At 39.6% G+C, this 20,686-nt stretch overlaps 1 protein-coding gene across 3 annotated transcripts; it reads right to left on the reverse strand.

The window, feature by feature from the left end:
- Positions 1–429: 429 nt before the first annotated feature.
- nfkb2 (nuclear factor of kappa light polypeptide gene enhancer in B-cells 2 (p49/p100)) lies at positions 430–20,423 on the reverse strand. Of its 3 annotated transcripts, none has more exons than XM_029521613.1 (24): positions 20,353–20,423; positions 18,495–18,611; positions 14,990–15,029; positions 13,950–14,025; positions 12,648–12,688; positions 10,087–10,185; positions 9,664–9,815; positions 9,299–9,411; positions 8,941–9,099; positions 8,638–8,742; positions 7,936–8,024; positions 7,284–7,422; positions 6,802–6,933; positions 6,324–6,542; positions 6,048–6,189; positions 5,820–5,934; positions 5,056–5,263; positions 4,522–4,691; positions 4,226–4,328; positions 3,957–4,141; positions 3,534–3,615; positions 3,156–3,325; positions 2,813–2,924; positions 430–2,709 (listed from the first exon to the last, which is right to left on the reverse strand). In XM_029521613.1, the coding sequence occupies exons 2-24, from the start codon at positions 18,509–18,511 to the stop codon at positions 2,639–2,641; spliced, it is 2,739 nt and encodes a 912-aa protein (XP_029377473.1). In that variant the 5' UTR covers positions 18,512–18,611; positions 20,353–20,423; the 3' UTR covers positions 430–2,638. The 3 variants fall into 3 exon arrangements, with proteins under 3 accessions (XP_029377473.1, XP_029377472.1, XP_029377474.1); XM_029521612.1 differs by having other exon boundaries at positions 6,799–6,933; XM_029521614.1 differs by lacking the exons at positions 18,495–18,611; positions 20,353–20,423 and adding an exon at positions 16,285–16,405 and having other exon boundaries at positions 6,799–6,933.
- Between the last annotated feature and the right edge of the window lie 263 nt (positions 20,424–20,686).

A 20,686-nucleotide genomic window follows, 5' to 3' on the forward strand; every position in this document is an offset into this window, starting at 1 on the left:
CCTAGTGTACCTACTGTACCTACTACCTACTGTAAAGAAAATGTCATGAAGCTCAACATCATTAACACAAAAAATTTAAAAGAAACATATATTAATATATAATAATATATTTCTCTAACATATAATTAAGCAATATTGTTTGTCAGGAGAAAAAGAAGTAATTAGGAATGAAGCTGTGTCACCAACTTAAAATTTCAGGTTGCCAAAGACCAAAAAGTAAACAAATAACTGCTCAAACAAATTAGACACCAAATCTGATTTTAAATTCATACAGTAAACTTAACTGTCTTAATTCATTTATCTAATATTTGTAATTCTTTTATCACAGCGACATATATTAAAATGTTCCAATAAACTGAACTTTTTGATTGAATTTAACATTTGTGTAAATGTGTGCTCAGAGTTTCAACTACCTCACTGAAACTTGAATGAATTATGAAAATTTTAATATCTTCATTTTTACGTTTCATTACATCTTTTGGAATTGTATTTATTCACCATGCAAATTGGATTTTTTCATGTTTACCCTTGTGAAATTTTTGATCACGATTTTGACTTTCTGTAAGCCAGACTTTTCTAGCAGGTGGCTTTGATACACAAATTAGAAATTTTGGTGTTAAAGCATAACAGCACGGCAGTCAGCGTTATTGCCTCAGAGCAAGAAGGTAGTGGGTTAGATTCGTCTGCATTGGGGAATCTGTATGGCATTTGCATGTTCTTTCCTTCAGTTAGTCTGGTTTCCTCCAACAGTCCAACGACATGCATATTTAGGTTGACTGGTGACTGAGTGTGAGCGGTTGTTGGTCTCTGGCCCTGTGATGGACTGGAGACCTGTCCAGGATGTACCCAACCTTGCCTGGAACGCCTACTGTGATGTTAATGACCACCTCCATGTTAGATAGAAATAACACATTATTTACAAAAAAATAAAATAAATAAATAAAAAAGCAAAATGTTTGACAACAAATATCAAAAATTACATTTAAAACAATTTTTTTCATATTTTCGTGAAAAAATTGAAGACTCAAATTTGCATTATTATTTAACTGACTCACATGGCACAAGTTTTGACAAGCAGCATCAAATTTGGACTTTTTGATATTTTTAATTAACTAAAATTTAATGTATGTTGTAGTTCATATCTATTTAGATCGCAAAATTATTTGTATGTTATCTATATTAGTATTTTATAATGTAACTTATTTTGAATACTTTCTTTTTGTCATTCATAATAGTTAACATGTTTCTTTTTTTTATCATGTATGAGCTTCAATAAAATGTCTGCATTAATAAAAAGCTGGATGAACAGTCACACTGATGATCAGGGGACAACAGGTGATTAACGGACATCTTAGGTTCACTGATGCTGTAAGAGAAGGGATATTGCTGTGTTCAAGAGTGCACACAAAAAGACAAGTTCCAGTTTTTATAGAGATGACAAAGTAAATCAGCTCTTCAAGTTCTAACTTCTCAAGTTGCCAGGTTAATGTTACGCACAACACTTTCAAACTCTGAAAAACACAGATTTACTGTCATATTCATTATCAAAGTATTTGACACATTATCACAGACCTCTGAGACTAATTTTCATTGAAGAATTGTACTTGAAAGCAAATTTGAGGAGGAAATGTAAGGACACCAGAATGTCCATCAGACAGACCTAACACAACCCACAGAGATAAACCAAGATAATTACAAAAAAGAGAGAATATAAATTATTGACAAATGTAAAGAAGCTAGAGATTAAATTTAAAAAGAAGGAGAATTTCCTGAAATTTGAATTATGTATATGTGTAGATGTAGATGTATATATATGTATATATACATACACACACACACACACACACAAACACACACTTTGGGTGAAGTCTGCTATTTGCATTTCTATTTAGAAAAATGCTAAATCTGGGCTCTATTTTAACAGTCATGCACTGTTAATAGTTTGTCATTCTAACTTTTCCTATTGTAATGGCAAAAATGAGAAACCTTCAGAGCACCAGACAACATGGTTCTCTAAATAAATAATCCCAGTCCAAAGCCCACAGGTAATACACTGTGCACAGCTTTGCCAAGTAGGAAGGCACAAATCACAACATTAGACGTGCCATCACTTGACCTGTGGCTAAAGATCTTTGTTTCATCATGAAACTGTGGTGGTCAAATTTAGTCTGAGTGTCTAACACGTGTCTGCTCTTGACTTTAAAATGACAGTGAAATATCTAGCCACAACAGTGCACCAACACACCCATGGGTGATCAGATGGCTGCAGTCTTCCTTGTATACAAGAGGAAGACTAGCAGACAATCTCAAGCTGCACTTCACACTAGGTCTGAGATAGAGTCCATATTTTTTTAACCAATAAAGGTAATCTTTTGTCTTTAAACTCAAATTTTCACGAACTTTTGAAAACTTGTCAATCATTTGTAAGAATACTCCGAGTGTCCTGTGGTAAATTTACAGCTGTCCTCTCTGAAGCACAGCACATCCGTCTCCTCTGCAGGTGAAAATGTACATTCTGCTGTTCGGGAGAAATCTCTGTCTCTGTTGAATGCCTTTAAGACCAGTTCTGTAGAGTCCTGGTTCATGTAGGATGAAATGATGTTAATGAAGCTGTTTAATGTCCGACATTAGTTGTTTGTCACTGATTGACCACAGGTGGCTCCTCTTCCTCCATTGGTTGGCTGCCAAATCCACTGTCGACTGTTGCGTCTGATTGAACAGCAAATATAAACCATCAGATTGTGGCTACAGTTTGAAGTTTAGCTTTTCATGTGTTAATAAAATGCATTAAATAGGCATTTGTGTGAGTCACCTGTGCTGTGTTTGTCATCTCGTAGCTCTGTGTTTCTCAGCAGTCGGACTCCTTCTGACAGGCCGAGAGACTGAAGAGCTTCAACCAGGCCTTCAACTGGACCCCCACCCAGCTGGACACAAACAGACACAGCTCATCAGTTCACGTCTGTCACAGTGAGTATATTTTAAGGTCACCTACAGTTTCCTGTAGTGTAACTGTCAGAGAAATGCTGCTTTATGTACAGCCTTCATCAGTGGTACTATTTAGGTGCAGTAAATGCAACAGCAGACCTGTCTCCATTGCTGGACTCAGCATTAAGTGAGGACACTGACTGGGCTCTGCGGCTGTGCTATGTGGTCACCTTATAGTGCTGGAGCAGGTGATGGCAGGGAGTCGGACTGTCCTGGTACAGGTGAGTTAGCGTCATCATCCCTAACTTCTCTGCTAGCTTCTTCCAGGGAACATCTCCAACACTCAACACCTCCACCAGCCGTGACAGCGTGTCCTCGTCCAGACCAGAACTCTCCATCTCTGGGACATCAACACATTTCAGTCCAGTTTCTTTTGTAAAAAGCATTCAACTGATAACTTCTTGCTTCCAAACATAAAAAAGCTGGAAACCTGTTCCAGTGGGGTTTTTTTCCTATTCACACAGGGACATTGAAAGCACCTCAGATGTTTAAAGTTCCCATGAAAGAGTTGACGTCACAACTGTCACAGGTGATTAAAAGAGCCTCACCTTCACTGCTACTCTGTTTGATCCTCTTACTGCAGTGACGACTTGTCTTTGGACTCTGTTTTGAGTTTAACAAGTTCCTCACCTGAGGAAAGGAGACAAGATGAGTGGAAGAGATTAGGAAATTAGGAGTTTCTTCAGTAAGAAAGAAGGACAGAGAACAAAATATTAGTTTTTAGATATGCGTGCGGTGTGCTTTTTTGTTTTCAGTGAAATGTTTTCCCAAATTTAAATCTGAGAAGTAGCATGTCACAGATAACCATCTGTGACATGATTCACTCACTGATCTTTGAGAAAAGTCCCAGTGATGTTACAACTGTATCTATTTCAAAACATTTCACCTGCTCTGCTTAATCTTCTGTGCTAACCAACAGGCCAAGTCTGATTCTGAGATCTTATTGCTTTAACTTAGAGGGCATAACTCACCTTTTGGCATTTAGCGAGGTCCAGAGGCGTGTGTCCTGCAGGTCTCTTGCGAGGGTTGATCGGCTGTGATGCAGTGGCCTCTGGCTCTTTGACATCCTTTCGTATTGGCTCATCCTCATCTTTTTCTTCTTCTGAGGAAGGGTCAAAGAAGAGCGGCTCATCGTTCTCCAGGTTCTTATCAGCACCTGAAAAACATTTCATTTTCAGTGTCTTTTCAGTGTGTGTGGGTATGAGTGTGTTTCTCAGTCAGCGTGTGCCAGGCTTCTGACCTGCAGCGATTAGCATGGAGCAGAGGGTTGGTGAGCCCAGGCTGGCTGCAAGGTGGAGCGGAGTGTTCCCTCCAAATGTGCAGGCGTTAACATCTGCCCTCAGCTAGAACCGACAAACCACAGAAAGAAGAACGTCAACACTGATGATGTCATCATCCCAACAGGAAGGTACGCTCAAAGTCCACTAAAGTTTGTTGACCCTGGACTGGGTTGTTACCACAACTATGGTGCCACAATTATCACAGAATATGATCAGTGTCACACAGTTTGTTGGAACACTGATCAGAGCTTCGTACCTCTGTGATGAGCGTGCAAGCCACCTTGAACAGGTTCTCTCTGATGGCCAGGTGGAGGGCAGTGTGTCCACTCTTCTGCTCTGGGGCATTGATCTTGGCTCCCCCCTCCACCAGCAAGCGGAGGCAGCGCTCGCCTTCCCTCCTCACCGCCAGGTGGAGTGGCTGAAGTCCTGATGGAGACAAAAGCACAGGAATAATGTCAGTGTTTTTTGCCCCAATATATTCCTCCTGAAATATAAATATGTATGAAAGTGACAGGAAGTGACAGCGATACAGCTGCTTCTAGTTTTTCCACTAAAAAATACTCAACCAATCACAACTTTTGCGGCTGAACGAATACAAAGATTGGGTTGAGTAATTCTGTTATGATCAGGATAAGGATAATTCTTTAATTGGATTTTAACAGATTTGAACAGATCAGATAAAACCTAATTTCATTTCCTTCAGTTGAAGTTGATGTTTTCTTGTTAGTGTTGTAATCAGCCACTTCTTCTGTTTCAGCTTTAATAGGATATGGTCACACAGACTTCTCACCGTGAAAGTCGGGGGTGTTGACCAGGTTGGCATGGTGCTCTCCCAGGTGAGCCAGTAGGGGGCGCAGTGTTGTGATGTCTCCTGCCAGCGCTGCCAAATGGAGGGGACTGCGGCCATCTTTGTCCACCAGGCTGGGATTGGCCCCTGCCCTCAGCAGCACCTCTACCACCTTTACCTGCCGGGTGATCACTGCCAGGTGGAGAGGAGTCTGCAGTGAGAGAAGGAATGATTAGCTGTATGAGGCACTGCTAGTTGAAGGTATAGCTCTATTATGCTGAATGGTGCCTCATTAGTATAGTGCTGAGTATACCCGCTCGGTATGTGGGAGACCAAGGTTCTATTCCATAGGTGCCCACCAGTGGAACACTTGTGCCGGTCTCAAGCCCGGATAAATGGCAGGGTTGCATCCAGAATAAAACCATAGCCAAATTATTCATCCAAGTCACAGGAAGCTGACTTGCTGCAGCGACCCCGAATAGGTAAAAATCCAAAAGTAGAAGGGATTTTTAAAATAAAATTAGAAAATTCATCATTGAGTGGCAGCTATATGCTGTCTCCCTCTGTCAGCTGTCAGGTGATTTTAATTGTGCTGAGGGGAGTTAGTTTCCTGCTGGAGTGGACGGCTGTGTTTGGTGGATAGTAAAGGAAGATTACAGACTGAAGAGAGGTGTTGGACAGGAGGGGGCCAGATACCTGATCATAGGGCTTAAAGCTCTTGGTTAGTTGAGGTTAGGCCTGAAAAAAGCCAATGAGCAAGTGGTCACCTGTTGAAGGTGGTTAGCTGTGTTGAGCATCTTTTGCTGCTGGCCGCTGAGCAGAGTTTGGATCAGTTGCTGGATTACATTTGTCTGCTGATGAATGATGGCCAGGTGCAATGGACTGTGGGAAAGAAAAGGCCAGAACATGAAATTACCAAGCAAAACAAAAGAGTTAAAATGAAATAGACACGAGTTGATTTACTGGACAGATGTAGTAAAAATATCAACACTCACGTGTCTCCATTGCTATCCTGGACCCCACAGAGGTGTCTCTGGATTGCCAGAAGGACCCGTGCATCCCCGGTGCTGCAGTACTGCAGCAGGGCAGCAGCGGTCTGTCTGGCATTCTGAGAAGCTCTGCTGTGGAGGGCTGCAGCTATGGACACATAGAAGACCACCATAGGTATTCTTCAACATAGTCTTCATCAGACATCATCATGCTCATCATTAATTCATCATCACACTCATGCTGATATGTCAAAGAAACACAGGATTAATGCAGCGTCTCACCAATCTGAAACAGCTGCTGTTGTAGTGGTGACGCAGTCTGTCCTCCTGTTTGTCCTGCACTCTGTCCATCGGTTTGTTGCTGGTTAATGTCTGTCTGAGGGGCAGAGATGGACATCTGAGTCCCTCCTCCTCCGCCAAAACCTGTGAAACCTCCTGTAAAGAAAACTCCTCCTGTTCCTCCCCCACTGGCTCCATTCATCTGCTGGCTGAACTGGAATCCTGCAGAGGGAAACACAACGAACCCAGTAGGTTGGTTAATGTCTGAATACATCCTTATTTTTTTCCTCTCCATTGTGTTCATGCTTTATTTAATAGTCAAAGGTGTGATGATATTAATGATGGAAACAGAAGCATGGAACCAAACCACTGAAACATTATTTCATTCATTCATTTCAACAAAACCAAAGAGAACTTAAAACAGATCAAGTGTGCATTCTGCAGGCGTATGATGTTTTTTAAACATAAAAGTCCTTACTACCTCCTCCTCCTCCTCCTCCTCCTCCTCCTCCAAAACCTGCAGCTCCCCCGCTACGCCCTCCTCCTCCTCCTCCTCTCCAGGGTTCATAGTGAGGCAGTGGCTTTTGCTTCTTCCTCAGCACCTCTTCTTTGTCTGACAGGGCAGAAGGGGAGGTGATGGCCCGTGGAGGGGAAATTAACATCAGAGTGTTAAAAGTTGGAAGACAGAGGTGTGTTAGAGAGATTGGAAACATCTAAATTCCTCCCTTTTCTTTTTGGTGATTTTGCTGCATACTAAAGTTCTGAGTAGTTCGGTGAGGACTGAAACGCAGAATTTCCACTAAGGAAATCCCCAAATGTGTGAACTTCAATCCAGAAACATACATCTTCTGTTGTGTTCTCTAACCCTAACCCTAACCCTTAGGTACGTCACAGGTAGCTCCTCATTAAATCCAAGAAAAAAACAAATGTGTTTGTTCCTCATGTTACATTAAAGCTGCTGACCTTGGACTTGGGGTATGTAGGTGAACTGTTTTGGATCACTGCTGTCGCCTGCCTTCTTCCTCCTCAGCTGTAGAAAGACGGTGACGGGACGCTCAATCTCTGTGCTGTGATATGGCGGTGTTTTGAACACAATGGCATACTGAGGAGGGAGTGGAAATAATACACACACTGTTGACGTTTGGGTGTTACCATACAATAAAAAGCATTTTAAATATCTCATCTAAATAAACATCAAAATAATATTGAGAGCACAACGTAGAAAATGCAATATCCAAAAAACTTAAGTGATCAAGAAAAAGGTAAATAAAATCTGAGTTTTCCTTTCCCTTTTCCTACCAACCAAAACTGGGTTTTGGTTGGTAAGAAAACACATGGGCAGAGAGGTTTTAAAGGTCTGCACCCATGTAATGGAGATCGGTGGTAGTACTTTGTGTGTGTGTGTGTGTCAGTGTGCGCAGACAGTTTGAAGGAATTTCCCTATTTATGTAAGATTCAAAGACAAGCTGCTGTTTTTCTGCCTGTGGTTATAAAACATTTGTCATTTCCTTGATCTAACTGGCAGACACACGCCCAGGCACCCACACAAATGCACACATATACAATCTCAAAGAACAACACACAAACATGCACATACGGCACACAGATTCTGCACCTGTTTGTGAACATCAGTAGGTGAGAAGTCACCAAATGCCTCCCAGCCTCCCTCATCATCCTCCTCATAAAAACGGATCTCGATGTCATCTGTAATGTGCAGCAAATTTAAGAGCCTGATGGGACATTTCTCAGCTGTCAGAGACAGTAAAGTAAGTAACAGAAAACTCAAGCCTATGCAGAAACTAAAGAATCATTGTTATCAACAACATTTCAGTCCTTAGATCAGGGTGTGGTTAAACCAGAGTAGGTGGATGCCATGTTCTGTTTTGTTTTTTTTTTTTGTTTGTTTTTTACAGAGCATCACCTGCTCTGTGTTTTTAACTTAGACGAAGCAGGCTGCTTCCTTCAATACAGTATCTGGTGTGTGCAGCAGGTGAGGTGTCCTGCACCATCTTGGATTTTATGTGGTTTGTCCCTTCTGCATCCAGTTTCCTAATTGATATTTTTGCACTTGACTTGCACTTGAATTTTTTGTGTTCAGCATTTGAGCAAAGGGGCTCAAATGTCTAGGTTCTGCACCACAGATCTAGATCAAGACTGTACACAACTATCAAATAATTTAAAATATAAATATAAAATTCAAGATTTTACAAAACCAAACTATTATAATGAATAAGAAAACATCAGTAATTCAAGATGATTGAAGTTGTTTGTTTTTCGGGTTTTTTTTTGGTTTTTTTTGAGGTTCTCACATTCTCACCTTTCTGGACTTTATCACAGAGCAGGAAGATCTCGTCTCCTCCAAGCACTGAGCCACACGTCTTATCCATGCGAGAAATTTTCAGGTTGGAGGCGTTTGGAGACTCTGCAGGTCAAGCCACACATGTCTGAATCCCACATCAACATCAACCTAACTGTTGTTAGATGTGCTTTCTCTTCAGCTTGTTCCATACAAGCTTTTGTCTTTTGACAACAGTATGTCTTAACTGACACGTTCTCACGTTAAAGACTAATCCCATGCCCCAAAACTAACTGCACTGTTAACCCTGTTGTGTGTACTCACTGCTGTCATAGATGGGGTTGGACACGACAGGTTTCAGCGCTCTGGAGAATGACCCGTTGCTGTCCTGCAGAAAGGCAGTGAATTTTAACCTGACAATGTTCAGGTCCATTACTTTGCCCAATTCCTTAGCCTCCTTCTGACAGGCACTCTCCTCTGCCTCTGCATGGAGAGAGGAAACAAATCCATTCAGGTGACTGGGTTTAGATGATCAGGTGTCTTATCCAGTCAGGCAATTGTACCGCAGGGGAGGACTTAGGTGCATTTACTTGTCAGGTAACAACGTACAGTGAGAGGGGGTTCAGGCGTGTTTTACCGTCACGTAACAAGGTACGGTGGTGGAGGCCACGGTTGTGTTTACCTGTCAGAGTACTGTGTGGTCCTTTCTGTCTCTTCCTCTCATCTATCAGCCTCTTGTACAGAATGTCGACAACACCCTTCTTGGTCACGTGTAGGATCCCCAGGTTACTGAACCTACAGGAGGTGACATCAGCAGTATGTTATACAAACTGTGTGTGTAGCTTCACCGATATATTTCTATCTGTCCTGAACTTAAAAAAGAACACTGACTTCCTCTTTGGATTTTTTCTCCCCAAGAAATGAAACTGTGTTGAAATCACGTGATAAGGAATAACAGATGAAAACTTTCCACCACACCCCATCACTGTGTTGTAGTTCTTATTCTGTTTCTAGAGTGAGGGTGCAGTGATGTGATTGGATACTGACGAGGCGGTAAGGTCGCTGGGGCCAACATCGATGGTGCAGGTGCCCTTATCCGTGCAGTGACGTCCTACCAGACTGTGAGCATGGACGCGAGGAGGATCAGTGTGGGTCACCAGCTGGACCTCCACCCTTACATGACCCATGTAGTTATTAATCTAAGGGACAGCAAGAAAGAAAGAAAAACTAAAACATGGTCTGAGTTTCCGATATAACATAAGTCACAGTGAAACTAAAAGATCTGAGTTTCTGTCATGTCATATTATAGCTGCTTCCTCACAGTTGTCCCATTGTTGTCAGAATGTCGTCACAGTTGTTGTTGTCAGGTTGTTGTCAGGTTGTTTCCAGAGTGTTTTCAGAATTCTATTACATGGTTGTCACATTTCGTTAGAATGTTGCCAGAATACTGTCATCACTGGTGTTTCCCACCTTAACGGTTGGATAAGTTCTCCTGTTCTTCTCGCTTGAGGCCCCTGGCAGGCCACCGTGGGAGGGTCCCTCGCATTCATAACGGAACCGAAAGCCCCTCTGTTAATACACAAGACACACATAGTACATTTTTACATTGTAGTTGGTAGTTATTAATATCTGGGTACACGGGGCTGCGAGATATCCTGCTGGTCACAACTCATATTTTCCTTATGTTCTGTTTCTTCTCATAGAAATATTTATCTTTAACTTAACTTTAACTATCCTTAACTGCAATTCTGTAAGTGATTAAATTACTGACAGAAAATTCTGGGGATTTAAAAACCTGGAAAAATTTTGTTAATTGATTAAAATTCAATTTTATGGTTTCAGCTTCTCTTATGTTAAGACAACACATTTATTAATGAGACCTGTTAAAATGTTTTATTTTACTTTGAAAAGTTCAACACAAATAACCTTTGAATCATTACTCCAGTGTCTTGAGACTTTAAAATTTTTTATCTGACTTATTTCTAAATTTCAGGATGTGTTTTGATTTCAATAGATTTTTCAATTTCTGAATTTATCCAACTATTTATTTAGTTTTACTAATGTGAATCCATTGCATGTCTGTTTTTGTGTTCCTTTCGTTGCTGTTATCCTGCTGTTGAATTATTTCAGATTTGTTGCTGGTAGTTCTTTCTATCTGAAGGGTTAGAGTTACACAGATAGTCAGAGGACTCAGTAGCCACCTGACCTTTACCAGCAGAAACTCCCTGACTTCCTGCAGGCAGCTTGTTCATGCTCATCAGCTCAGTCCTGTGTTGTTTTCTGACTTCTGGAAAAACCCTGGATTAAAGGAAGTGACTGATTGTAACACGTGGATCAGCCTGAAAATGGGGAATCACCTCCCACTCCGAGCGTGTCTCCTGTGTTGAAGTAAACGTGTCTTTTGTTCTTCTGTCTGTTCTTCTATCTTTCACTTAATCTCCCAAAAATAGATTTGCTTAATGGACTATCAATAGTTTCCCATCAACAACTGCTTTCCATTGCAGACATAGATGTATTATATATACACAGATATACACTCTCATACTGGGATTCAGGAGGAACCAAAAATAGAGCCATCAACTTTTTGATTAGTGGCACTTCCTGTGCCCCAGCAATTTCTTCATATAATATGTTGTAAATTCACATTGTATTAGACAGTTGTTGATCAAAAGAAAGTGTGTTAACCTGTGAAGCCCTGACCATATTTTCAGGAAAAAAATCCTCAAAAGACAGGTTGTTCCACAATAATAAGGTTCATATGTATGTTCTTGGTGTCTAGGGACCTCAGAGAATCTATTCTAGTGTCAAAATATTGTACTTGTTACTATTTTTGAGATAACTGGAATAGACCAAAGGAAAAATGTGAAATTCCTATACTTGCCATGCTGACCTATGCTACACCATGCTAACTGTGATTCCATGCACACAGATGTGATTGATCCCCTTCAGCCACTAATATAGAATTAGAATTTGAGCAAGGGGGGCCAGGCACACTGCAGAGCAGTGAAGATGCAATACGTGTCTTGCGGTGGCTCTCCTGGGATGTCACTTCAAATATATGTATTTGAACAATTTAGTATCCAGTATAAGGCTTCCATATCAACAATATCTAACTTGAGCACAGTATTATTTACTCAAAGTCAAGCTATGATGTTGAACTGAGGGAAAATGTTTACAAAGAGAGAGAGAGAGAGAGAGAGAGAGAGGAAAGAATTTGAGCAGAGTGTAAAGCCTCCACAGAGGTTTTACTAAGGATACCAATAAGCGGGCACTCAGTTTGCCACAATTTGGCACCAAATTTGTGCCAACTGTCCCAGATGGGTTACCAATGTAAACAGCAACTTTAACACTATAACTATGAATTAATACTACAACTACGACAATTCCCCCAAACTCACTCACTAACTCGCACACGCTACACACACCTTCACTCCGCCGTCAAATACTAAAAGAAATACAGTATTCTAATGTATTATGATGTTGTCTCAATTTCTTTTATATCTAAAAAATGTTAAGAATGTTCTTTTATGGTTTCTTAGTTTCTGGTGTTTTGCATCTTAATTATGTACAGAAAGTGGTCATAGACTTGGTATCAATTCCTGTTGGACAACTTTTTTGATATTACAGATATTTCTGGGGTAGTTTCACCATCTAACTTTGCTTTGTTTGCTTGGCTGGTTCAGTTTATTTAGACTGGTATGAAAGCTTTAATCTGCTAGTCATCAATGAAAGAACATCAGAGCAGCTTGCTCTTGTGAAATGCACAGACTTGAAGTCAAAACAAAGTTTTAACTTGTAACAGATGTTTGGCAGTCATCATGCTGTAGCCTGGAGACATCCCTATGGGAATGAATATGAACTCTGACAATATGTAAAGAGTGGGCAGGTGACCTAATCCTGATCCTTTTGGAACATGTTATATTCCAGGTCTATGAGGCTGTCCTCAAAAAACTAATTAGAAAGCATATCATATACATTTGTGACTTTGTATAATTATTACAAAGAAAGAGTAAATAAAACATCAGTCTCACCTGCTTGGGCTCTTCTATGATCTGAATGTATGGTCCATGAGCTGAAATACAAATTACAAATTAAGTTAATAATTTGCAACATATTTCCTTCAGCACTCACTGTGAGTTATAGTTTTGATTTCACCATTTACTTTCAAAATCTCATCTCATCAGTTAAGGAGTTTTTCCACATTCTAATATGTTAGAAGGAAGTGGTTTCTTTGTGACTAGATTCTAGAAAATCTTGCTTCCCAAGGAAGGCTCATTAGTCCTAGTGCTATCCTGTTGTTTTTGATAAAGTTCTAGAAATCTCCTTTGCCTGCTGGTCTATTGAATCTTAGGTCTTTTAAAGGCATGAATAGATATGTAGAATTTTAAACTTTCATTTATCAAGGTATCCGTGTGACTTAAGAGTGTGACCACAGTTTCTGTCAAGCCAAGGACATCTGCTGGATTTGTAAAATTGCTACTTTACATTTACTTTTGTAAAGTTTTGTACACTTTACTTTTACATGATATCTAACTTTTTATCTCACTAGTCAAGTGATTTCTAGCTTTCAAAATATGGTTCTGGAAGGTCGGAGGATTGGGCAAAGTCTTGAGTTTATTAGTTTGAGAAAGTGAATGAAACAAATTGTGGTTTGACAAGGTTCTGAAACGGGTCCACACTTATTCAGATACAGCAATTGTCTGTCTGACTGCTCTGAAATGTACCCAGACTACTAGTTTGGAAAAGGTTCCTGAATTTATTGCTGATTTTCTAGATTTTTTGTGTGTCTGAATTTGTCCTCATAGTTTAACAGGACAAGGTTCTTATAAGATTGATGCACTTTTAGTCTTGCAGACACGCACTGAAATAATAAAATATCTAGATATTTTATTATTTCAGTGCGTGTCTGTGACCGTCAACAGCCCTCCCTGGAAACTAGTTTGTTGAGTGAAATGTTTTGGTTTTTTTTGTTTGGCAGGGAGGGCAGTGCTACACTTCAGTGAAAATAGGCGGGGAATGAAGGACAGAGAAGATGCAGAAGGATGGACAGGGGAGCTGGTAGGAACTGGTGGATTGAAGGATGCTGATTAAGAGAGTACAGAGGGTTTCTGTGTAGATCTGGAGAGATGGGAGTCCACACAGGTGAAGGTGTCCCAACAGAGGAGCCGAGTCAAAGATAGAATAAATAGTGATAGATTGAAAGAACATCTCAGCCCATTTTTGGCAGGATTCATCAAATTTCTTCTTGAAATTTTTAGCCACTATACCTTAAATTGCTGAATTTTGTGTTACAGCTGATGCATGACACCTGGCTGGAGATTATGTCACTGTACCTGTCTCAGGTATGTAGGGTTCAGTCTTTATGTCCACCGGAGGCATATAGTCATAAGTCATCAAATTCAGGTGCAACTGAAAAAGAGGAAAATAAGAAATTTACAGGTTGAACAGAACACTTTGTGAACACTTCATAGGCTCAATAAACAATCAATACCTGTCTATATTCATTCTTTATGGTGGTCTGTGGAAAATGTGTTTATGATTTCGGGGAGCCACCCTTTTCTGAAGGTGAAGAAGTTATTAATCATCAGGTATCACTACATAATGACACATCTCAGGTATCACAATGATTAGGTGATTGATCAGTTATGTAATCTTTTGAATCACTTGTTCGGTAAAAACCCCCCAAAATATGATTGGGTTCCTGGTGTCTGTGACGAAGTTCGGCTGCTTTTATTCTGATTGGAAAATGACTCTATTTGGGATTTTTTTTCTTATGTTTCAATGTTAAGTTTATTTTAAACACATGACACATGACTTTGTTTTCCTGATAATACTGATTCTATATTAAAATACTATGAAAATGTTGATAAATTCTCGCAGAGAAGTGACTACTGTGCAGCTTTTGTGTTTATTGTGAGCCTAAATTTCTGTTTTCTTTATCCCTTCATAGCAATATTAACTATTGCCATCTCTCAGTAACTTCTTTCAACACATTCATTATCCACAGAGTGATTTTTTGCCTCTGCGGAGAAAGTAAAAAAGTGCATTGCTATAGGTATAGACACTCGTAGATTTCCTGCACTTTCACAGAGATGCACAGTTAGTCACAGATTTGAAATGATTTCACTTCATATGCACAAAAATGTATCTGACATTTTTCACATCAAAATCAGAACTAAAGACCAACTGGACTTTAAGCTGCTCCTTTTAAAAACCTTTTCTTACAGTCTTTCAGACTCAGCTATTTGCAAGAAATCAGATGACACACACATATATATATATATATATATATATATATAATTGTTGTGTTTTGTTTTTTTCAGTTGAGAAGAACAGTCAGTCTCATGTTTCAGCTGAAAAACTCATAACTTACATCATTTTCATAGGCGTTGATGAACTGAGCTTCACTCATCCTGCAAAACAAAACAAGAGTAAGATGCAAACTCAGCACATTCAAGCAAAATGTATAAGTTTATGTGTTTGTAGGAAATGTCAGTGTCTGACCAAAGTCTCTGTCAACAACCAATAACCAAACGAAGGAAAAATAAACAATAAAACTTGCAGCAGTTTCACTTTCACATGACGAACAAAGTGAGTCTTCCTCTTCTCTGCTCAATCTCTTTAACCCTCCCCCTCACCACCCTCTATGTTCTCACTATACGTCTGTTTTGTTTAACCCAACTCCCTTTCCCTCCCCCTGGTCTGTTCTCAGTCACTTCCTGGAAGTGGCTGAGTGGAGGAAAACCCCCAGAATTCCAGATCAGCACTCTGGGAAAGGCGGGGCTATAAGTGATGATGTCACTGCAGCTGCTGAGAACAACATAGAGGGCGCAGAACCAAACTTCTTGCAGAGTTAACCAGGAACCGGTTTCTTTAAAGAACCAGTACAGTAAAAGGGAGAGAGGGAGGGATGGAGACATCCACCGACAAAGAGTCTTTAAACTTGTTTGTTTATTTGAATATTTCAGGCATGGTTTCTTCAATTAAAGTTTAGTCCATATTCGCTATTGTTCCCTGCTATTTTAATTTGAAAAGGTTCTATTCAGTGTCAAAACCTAAATCCAGTGGAACAATGTTATATGTTATACAGTGGTGCCAGATTTACCCATCTCAATTAGTCCACTGAAAACCTGTACAACTAACTGGTAAATTTAAACATGCTAAACTAATGTGGTGAACTAGCTGGCTAATCATCATCAGGTAACCATGTATTGTCAAAGCTGGCGTGTTAGCATTTAGCACCTGCAACATTGTCATATGAGCCTGGCCCTTGCAATATTTCATCATATCTATCAGTCCAAACCTCCTGAGCAGAATGTCATCAATTATTCCAAAGACAAGCTGAGACGTACACGTGTTCCTGTTTCAGCGAGATTGTCATTTTCTGGCCATCTACCCTGAAGTCAGTTAAATTTCTAACGATCAGTGAATTTTGAAAACAATAAAAACAATTCCCATTTCAACAACATCAAACTTCATCCAGCCACTGATCTATTTACTGGACCTGCACCATGGCCACCTGCTGACACCTTTATAGAACACAATTTAATCTGCAAATTTTAAAATATCCTGTTGCTTTGTTCTATTTCGGAGAAATTATTTAACTAGGTTAAAAATGTAATGAAATTAAACTCAAACTCAAAAATACAGAAAACACAACAGACTGACCTGACGGTTCATAGTCAGCCGTACAGTCTCTCTTCAGCAACTTCTTCTCTCCAATCAATTCTCCGTCTTTTTGGTGGTTTAAGGTTTTTAGTCTGACTTCCAGTCTCTCAACAATTAAACGTCAGAATTCAAAACTGCATTTAACCCAAACTGACTCAAATCTGCTTTGAAATGTCTCTTTAACCAGCCTGTAACTATGTCCCTGAAAGTGGGACATCCCCTCTGGTGAAGGCAGCCATTCATGTAACAGCAAAGATGGCCTTCATCAACATGAACCCACAGCAGGTACAGTAAGAGCAGATTAGAGAAAACCCAGGGGGAAGTTTGTGTTTGGGGTATTTCTGAGTGACTCCTGACCTCTGCAGGAATATACACAGGTGATTTTACTTTGCTGTTTCTCTGAAACTGGTCCGAGGTGTTACTATTAACTGTTCTGTTTTTATTTCTCTCTGCTCACACTCACCCAAAATACATGATACAGGTGTAAGGAGAAAACCTCATGTTTTTAATCGCGATAAGCATGGGTCATTAATAAATCAGAAGCAACTACTGTGTCCCCTGAAATATCACCGTTACTATAAAAACAGAAAGGGTTTGAATACTTTTAGGAAAAGATGGCGATTTGGCCTTATAATAAGTATCCTCAACACTGCATAGTCTTGGTTGGTTACTACAATATAAGTCATGGTTTGGTTAGATTTAGGAAAAGATGGGGATTTGGGTTCAAATAAGGACTTCCTCAACACTACATAATATTTACTGTCATGGTTACAATCATAACAGTGGTTAATTTTGTGTTTTGTTCATGCATCCATGTGTGCCAATCTCCTCCTGAGATGGACTTGGTGGCTCTATAAATTATGTGACCGCAGTCCCTTTACTCCTGTCAACATTACCACCATCACCAGATGTTGCTTAGCCTAAGATAACAGCTGACCCATGGACTGGTTCGTAATGGGCTTGCTGAGGGTGTTTCAGGAAAAGTGGCAACAGGAAAATGGGTAACACTCAGTTAAAAGGACTAGTTCTGCTTTGAAAATGCTATCCTACTCAAGACAAATTAGATGTTGATTTACATGTACAGCTGTAACGCTGTTACTATCATTAACATTAAGCAGTCTAAAAAGTGGACATAGACTCTGGGTTGGGAAAGTGAATCTAATGTTGAACAGCCATTAACCATCATTCTCTCTAATGACAGTCAGTCAAGTGGCTCAACGCCTCACTTGATTTATTATTTACTCATTTAATTATTTTGTAGTACATTTTAGTAATGTTTAGCCTTGGTGTTTTTGTAGTTGAAAAACATTGGCTGGTTGTCAACACAACACCATCAGAAGCCAAGAACAGTGGACAGAGCCTATCGAGTCACATGAAACTGAAACATATTAGCTGTCTAGGTCTGAGCTCAAATCCAAGTCTGAGTTTCTGACTATCAGCCTTGCCGTTCATCACAAACACTGATTTTTTATGATAACTCACCATACACCAAATGAGCTCATGATATCATGAACAAGTTTTGCATGTGTATATGTATAAATTTTAGAGGGAACACTTATCCCTAAGCTGGGACAGGTTTGACCAGGATTTATTTTAACTTTACATCTACTTTACATCCCTGCACCCAGGTGAAACGGGTCAGAGACATCAGCTTGAAACAAATCATCAGTTCTCACATCACCAAAAATTTGTGGTCATGCACTTATTTTTCTCCCCTTAGCCACAGAACACAATCTTGGAGGCAAATTGTGTGCATATTGCAAATTTTAAGGCGTTGGACAGAACTCACAGTATACTGCCTTTTACTTTTCTTGCAAACCAAAATCTACAATTAATTTAAACAAGCATTCGACTCACACCATGTTAACACCATGATTTTGTATCAGTGTAGCAATATGACAACTTAGTGAATACCACAGAGACAGAAACATTGGTAGTGGTAAAAAGCTGGACTAGAGAGACTGCCAGAATCTGAGCCAACAGACACTGCTCCACAGGATCCTGGTGCACCAGATACTGAATGCAGAGACATGCTCCCATTGTCACAATGAAACAGAAGCAGGACAAACAAGCTGCTGGAAGAACTCATCTAATTTGATCCTGTGGACAGACCCAGATCACCTAGAGCTCACTGGTATGCTCCCTCAGCAGCAGACAGCTAGATCACATCCCTCCACTACCTCTTCATGTTCACGTAAATCAAAACATACCTCAGAGCTCCAGCCATGACTGAACAGGAACAATAATGAAGACCAAGGTTTAGGGTGATGAAGACTCAGCTCCCAGTAGCAGGAAGCTTTTCTGTTCTTCCTCCTTCAGGGATTTTCCTGCAGGTACCAAATCAAGTTTATCATTGCTCACAGTCACGTGTATGTTTATGTGCCTGATAGAGTCACATCGAAAAACATCAGCAGGAATTTTCACTCCTTCCCTTCACTTAGGATTTGGGGACAAGCATCAATGTATTTTTAGAATGAATAGCAACAAAAACCTGTGGAAGGGACAAGCTAACATGTTTCTGTTTCCTCTACAGTCAGCCTCCAGACCAGAGACAGGACCAGGGCAGGTTAGCCTATCTTAAATTGGTTGTTGAGAGCAACTGGACTTGTTTTAGATTTTGGAAGACATTTCCAGAGGTCTCTGAAACATATTCAAAAACATAAAAGGCGGGATTTGTTGGATTTCTTAAAAAACTCCATAAAGAGTTTGGTCTAGACCTGCTGTATATGTAACGTGCCTTGATGAAGCGCTGTTATGATTTGGCGCTATATCAATGAATTTGATTTGATTTGAAAAGAAGCCCAGTTGCCTTTGACTCAACCACTTAAAACTCTGGATTATTGATTGAGAACCTATACAAATGTAAAAACTGTCAAATTAAAAACATGTTAACAACAATCCACCTTCTCACAACTAATGCAGATGTTTCCTGACCGAAATCTTCATTTGACTTCAATTTTTTATTTTCGTGTTATTTATTTGCAGCTATACCATCACATCTGTTAGCCTCACATCAAACTGGACCTGGAGGTGGGAGATTATTGGATTATCCACTAAATTGTCATGGTTCAACATACAAAATATCAAAACATACTAAAATATGGCTTTCACACTAGAGTGAGACCTAGAGATGAGATGAGCAGTGACAATTAGTTTGTCAATTCAGCCCCTAATTGACAGATTAATAATTTTAATGAAGGAAGAAATTATTTTCTGATTAAAGATTTTTAAATGCAACGAATTGCTGCTTTTTCTTTGTTATAACAATAGATATTCTGTGTGTTATAACCAATTCTTTTAATCAACTGATTGTGGAACATATAGTTTTTCAAAGGTATTGTTTCACTGTCAAATTAATCAGCGATTTCAACGATCATGTAGCTGCAGTGACATTTCAACCAACTATAAGAACATATGATCCGATCAATACCAGAGCTGATCAGCTGTAACGTTACACTAACACCTCAATGCTATGCTCAATAACATCACCCGAAATCAACAAAACAAACCTCTGAGAGAATCATTTTAGTCTGGCTTTATCATGAAAACGAGAGAGTAAATTATTGAATGAATAAAACATCAAGATATAAATAAATCACATTAACTGCTAGTAGCACTAAATGTTGAATGTCCTTCAGCTGTCTCTGATGTTTTCCTGCTTCAGTAAATTTCCCCTCAGTTACACAATCTGATCAAACAGCCACACACTGTTGTCTACGTGTTAAGTCTCTGCGTTTTGTTTTAACTTTCTGCATCACTTCGCCTTCACAAACACAGAACTAATTTATTTTCAGCTCCAAAATATCAATAGACACATGTTTCTATTCGTATGAACATAGGCGACGTTTTGGTGACTGTGTCACCTCAGGTCTGCATTAGATTTAAGTAGATTGGTTCAAATTAACACCAATGCTGACTATGAGAACAGATGAAACAGAGCAACAATTTTGAGTTCATTTTGTTATTTTAAAAGTGCACTTTTCAAATTCAGTTCGGTGAGTTAAACAAGCTAAAGCCGAGGAGTTTGACTTCGTCTTCACTTCACAGAAATAGAGTTTATAGGTTTACCTGCGTGCCTGTCGAACCGTCGTCTTCCCAGAAAAACACTAAAATCTGACCTGACTGGCTGACGAACAGCTGCAAGACCTAACAAATGCTTTCCTGTTCCGGAGTTTCAAATTAAAATACTAAAATGCCAGTAATTCATACTCACTACACGCTCATCTTAGTTTTTCTTTTTTCTTCGCAGATAACGTTATTTGTCTTGGTCAGTTCATACAACTAAATAAATAAATGGGGAAAATACGGAGATAAACGGGCACTCAGATGAAGATTAATTTAAGAAAAGTGATTTATGACTGGAACAGAACCATTAATAGTTAAATAAGGAAAAGAATATTGA

This window comes from Echeneis naucrates, chromosome 15 (genome assembly GCF_900963305.1).
Source record: "Echeneis naucrates chromosome 15, fEcheNa1.1, whole genome shotgun sequence".
Taxonomy (NCBI): Eukaryota; Metazoa; Chordata; class Actinopteri; order Carangiformes; family Echeneidae; genus Echeneis; species Echeneis naucrates.

Coding starts and splice junctions, on each gene's coding strand:
- nfkb2 (XM_029521612.1), bottom strand. Junction 7,423..7,935: donor CTACTGATGTTCACAAACAG/GTGCAGAATCTG, acceptor CTCCCTCCTCAG/TATGCCATTGTGTTCAAAAC. Junction 2,710..2,812: donor AGATGACAAACACAGCACAG/GTGACTCACACA, acceptor CTGTTCAATCAG/ACGCAACAGTCGACAGTGGA.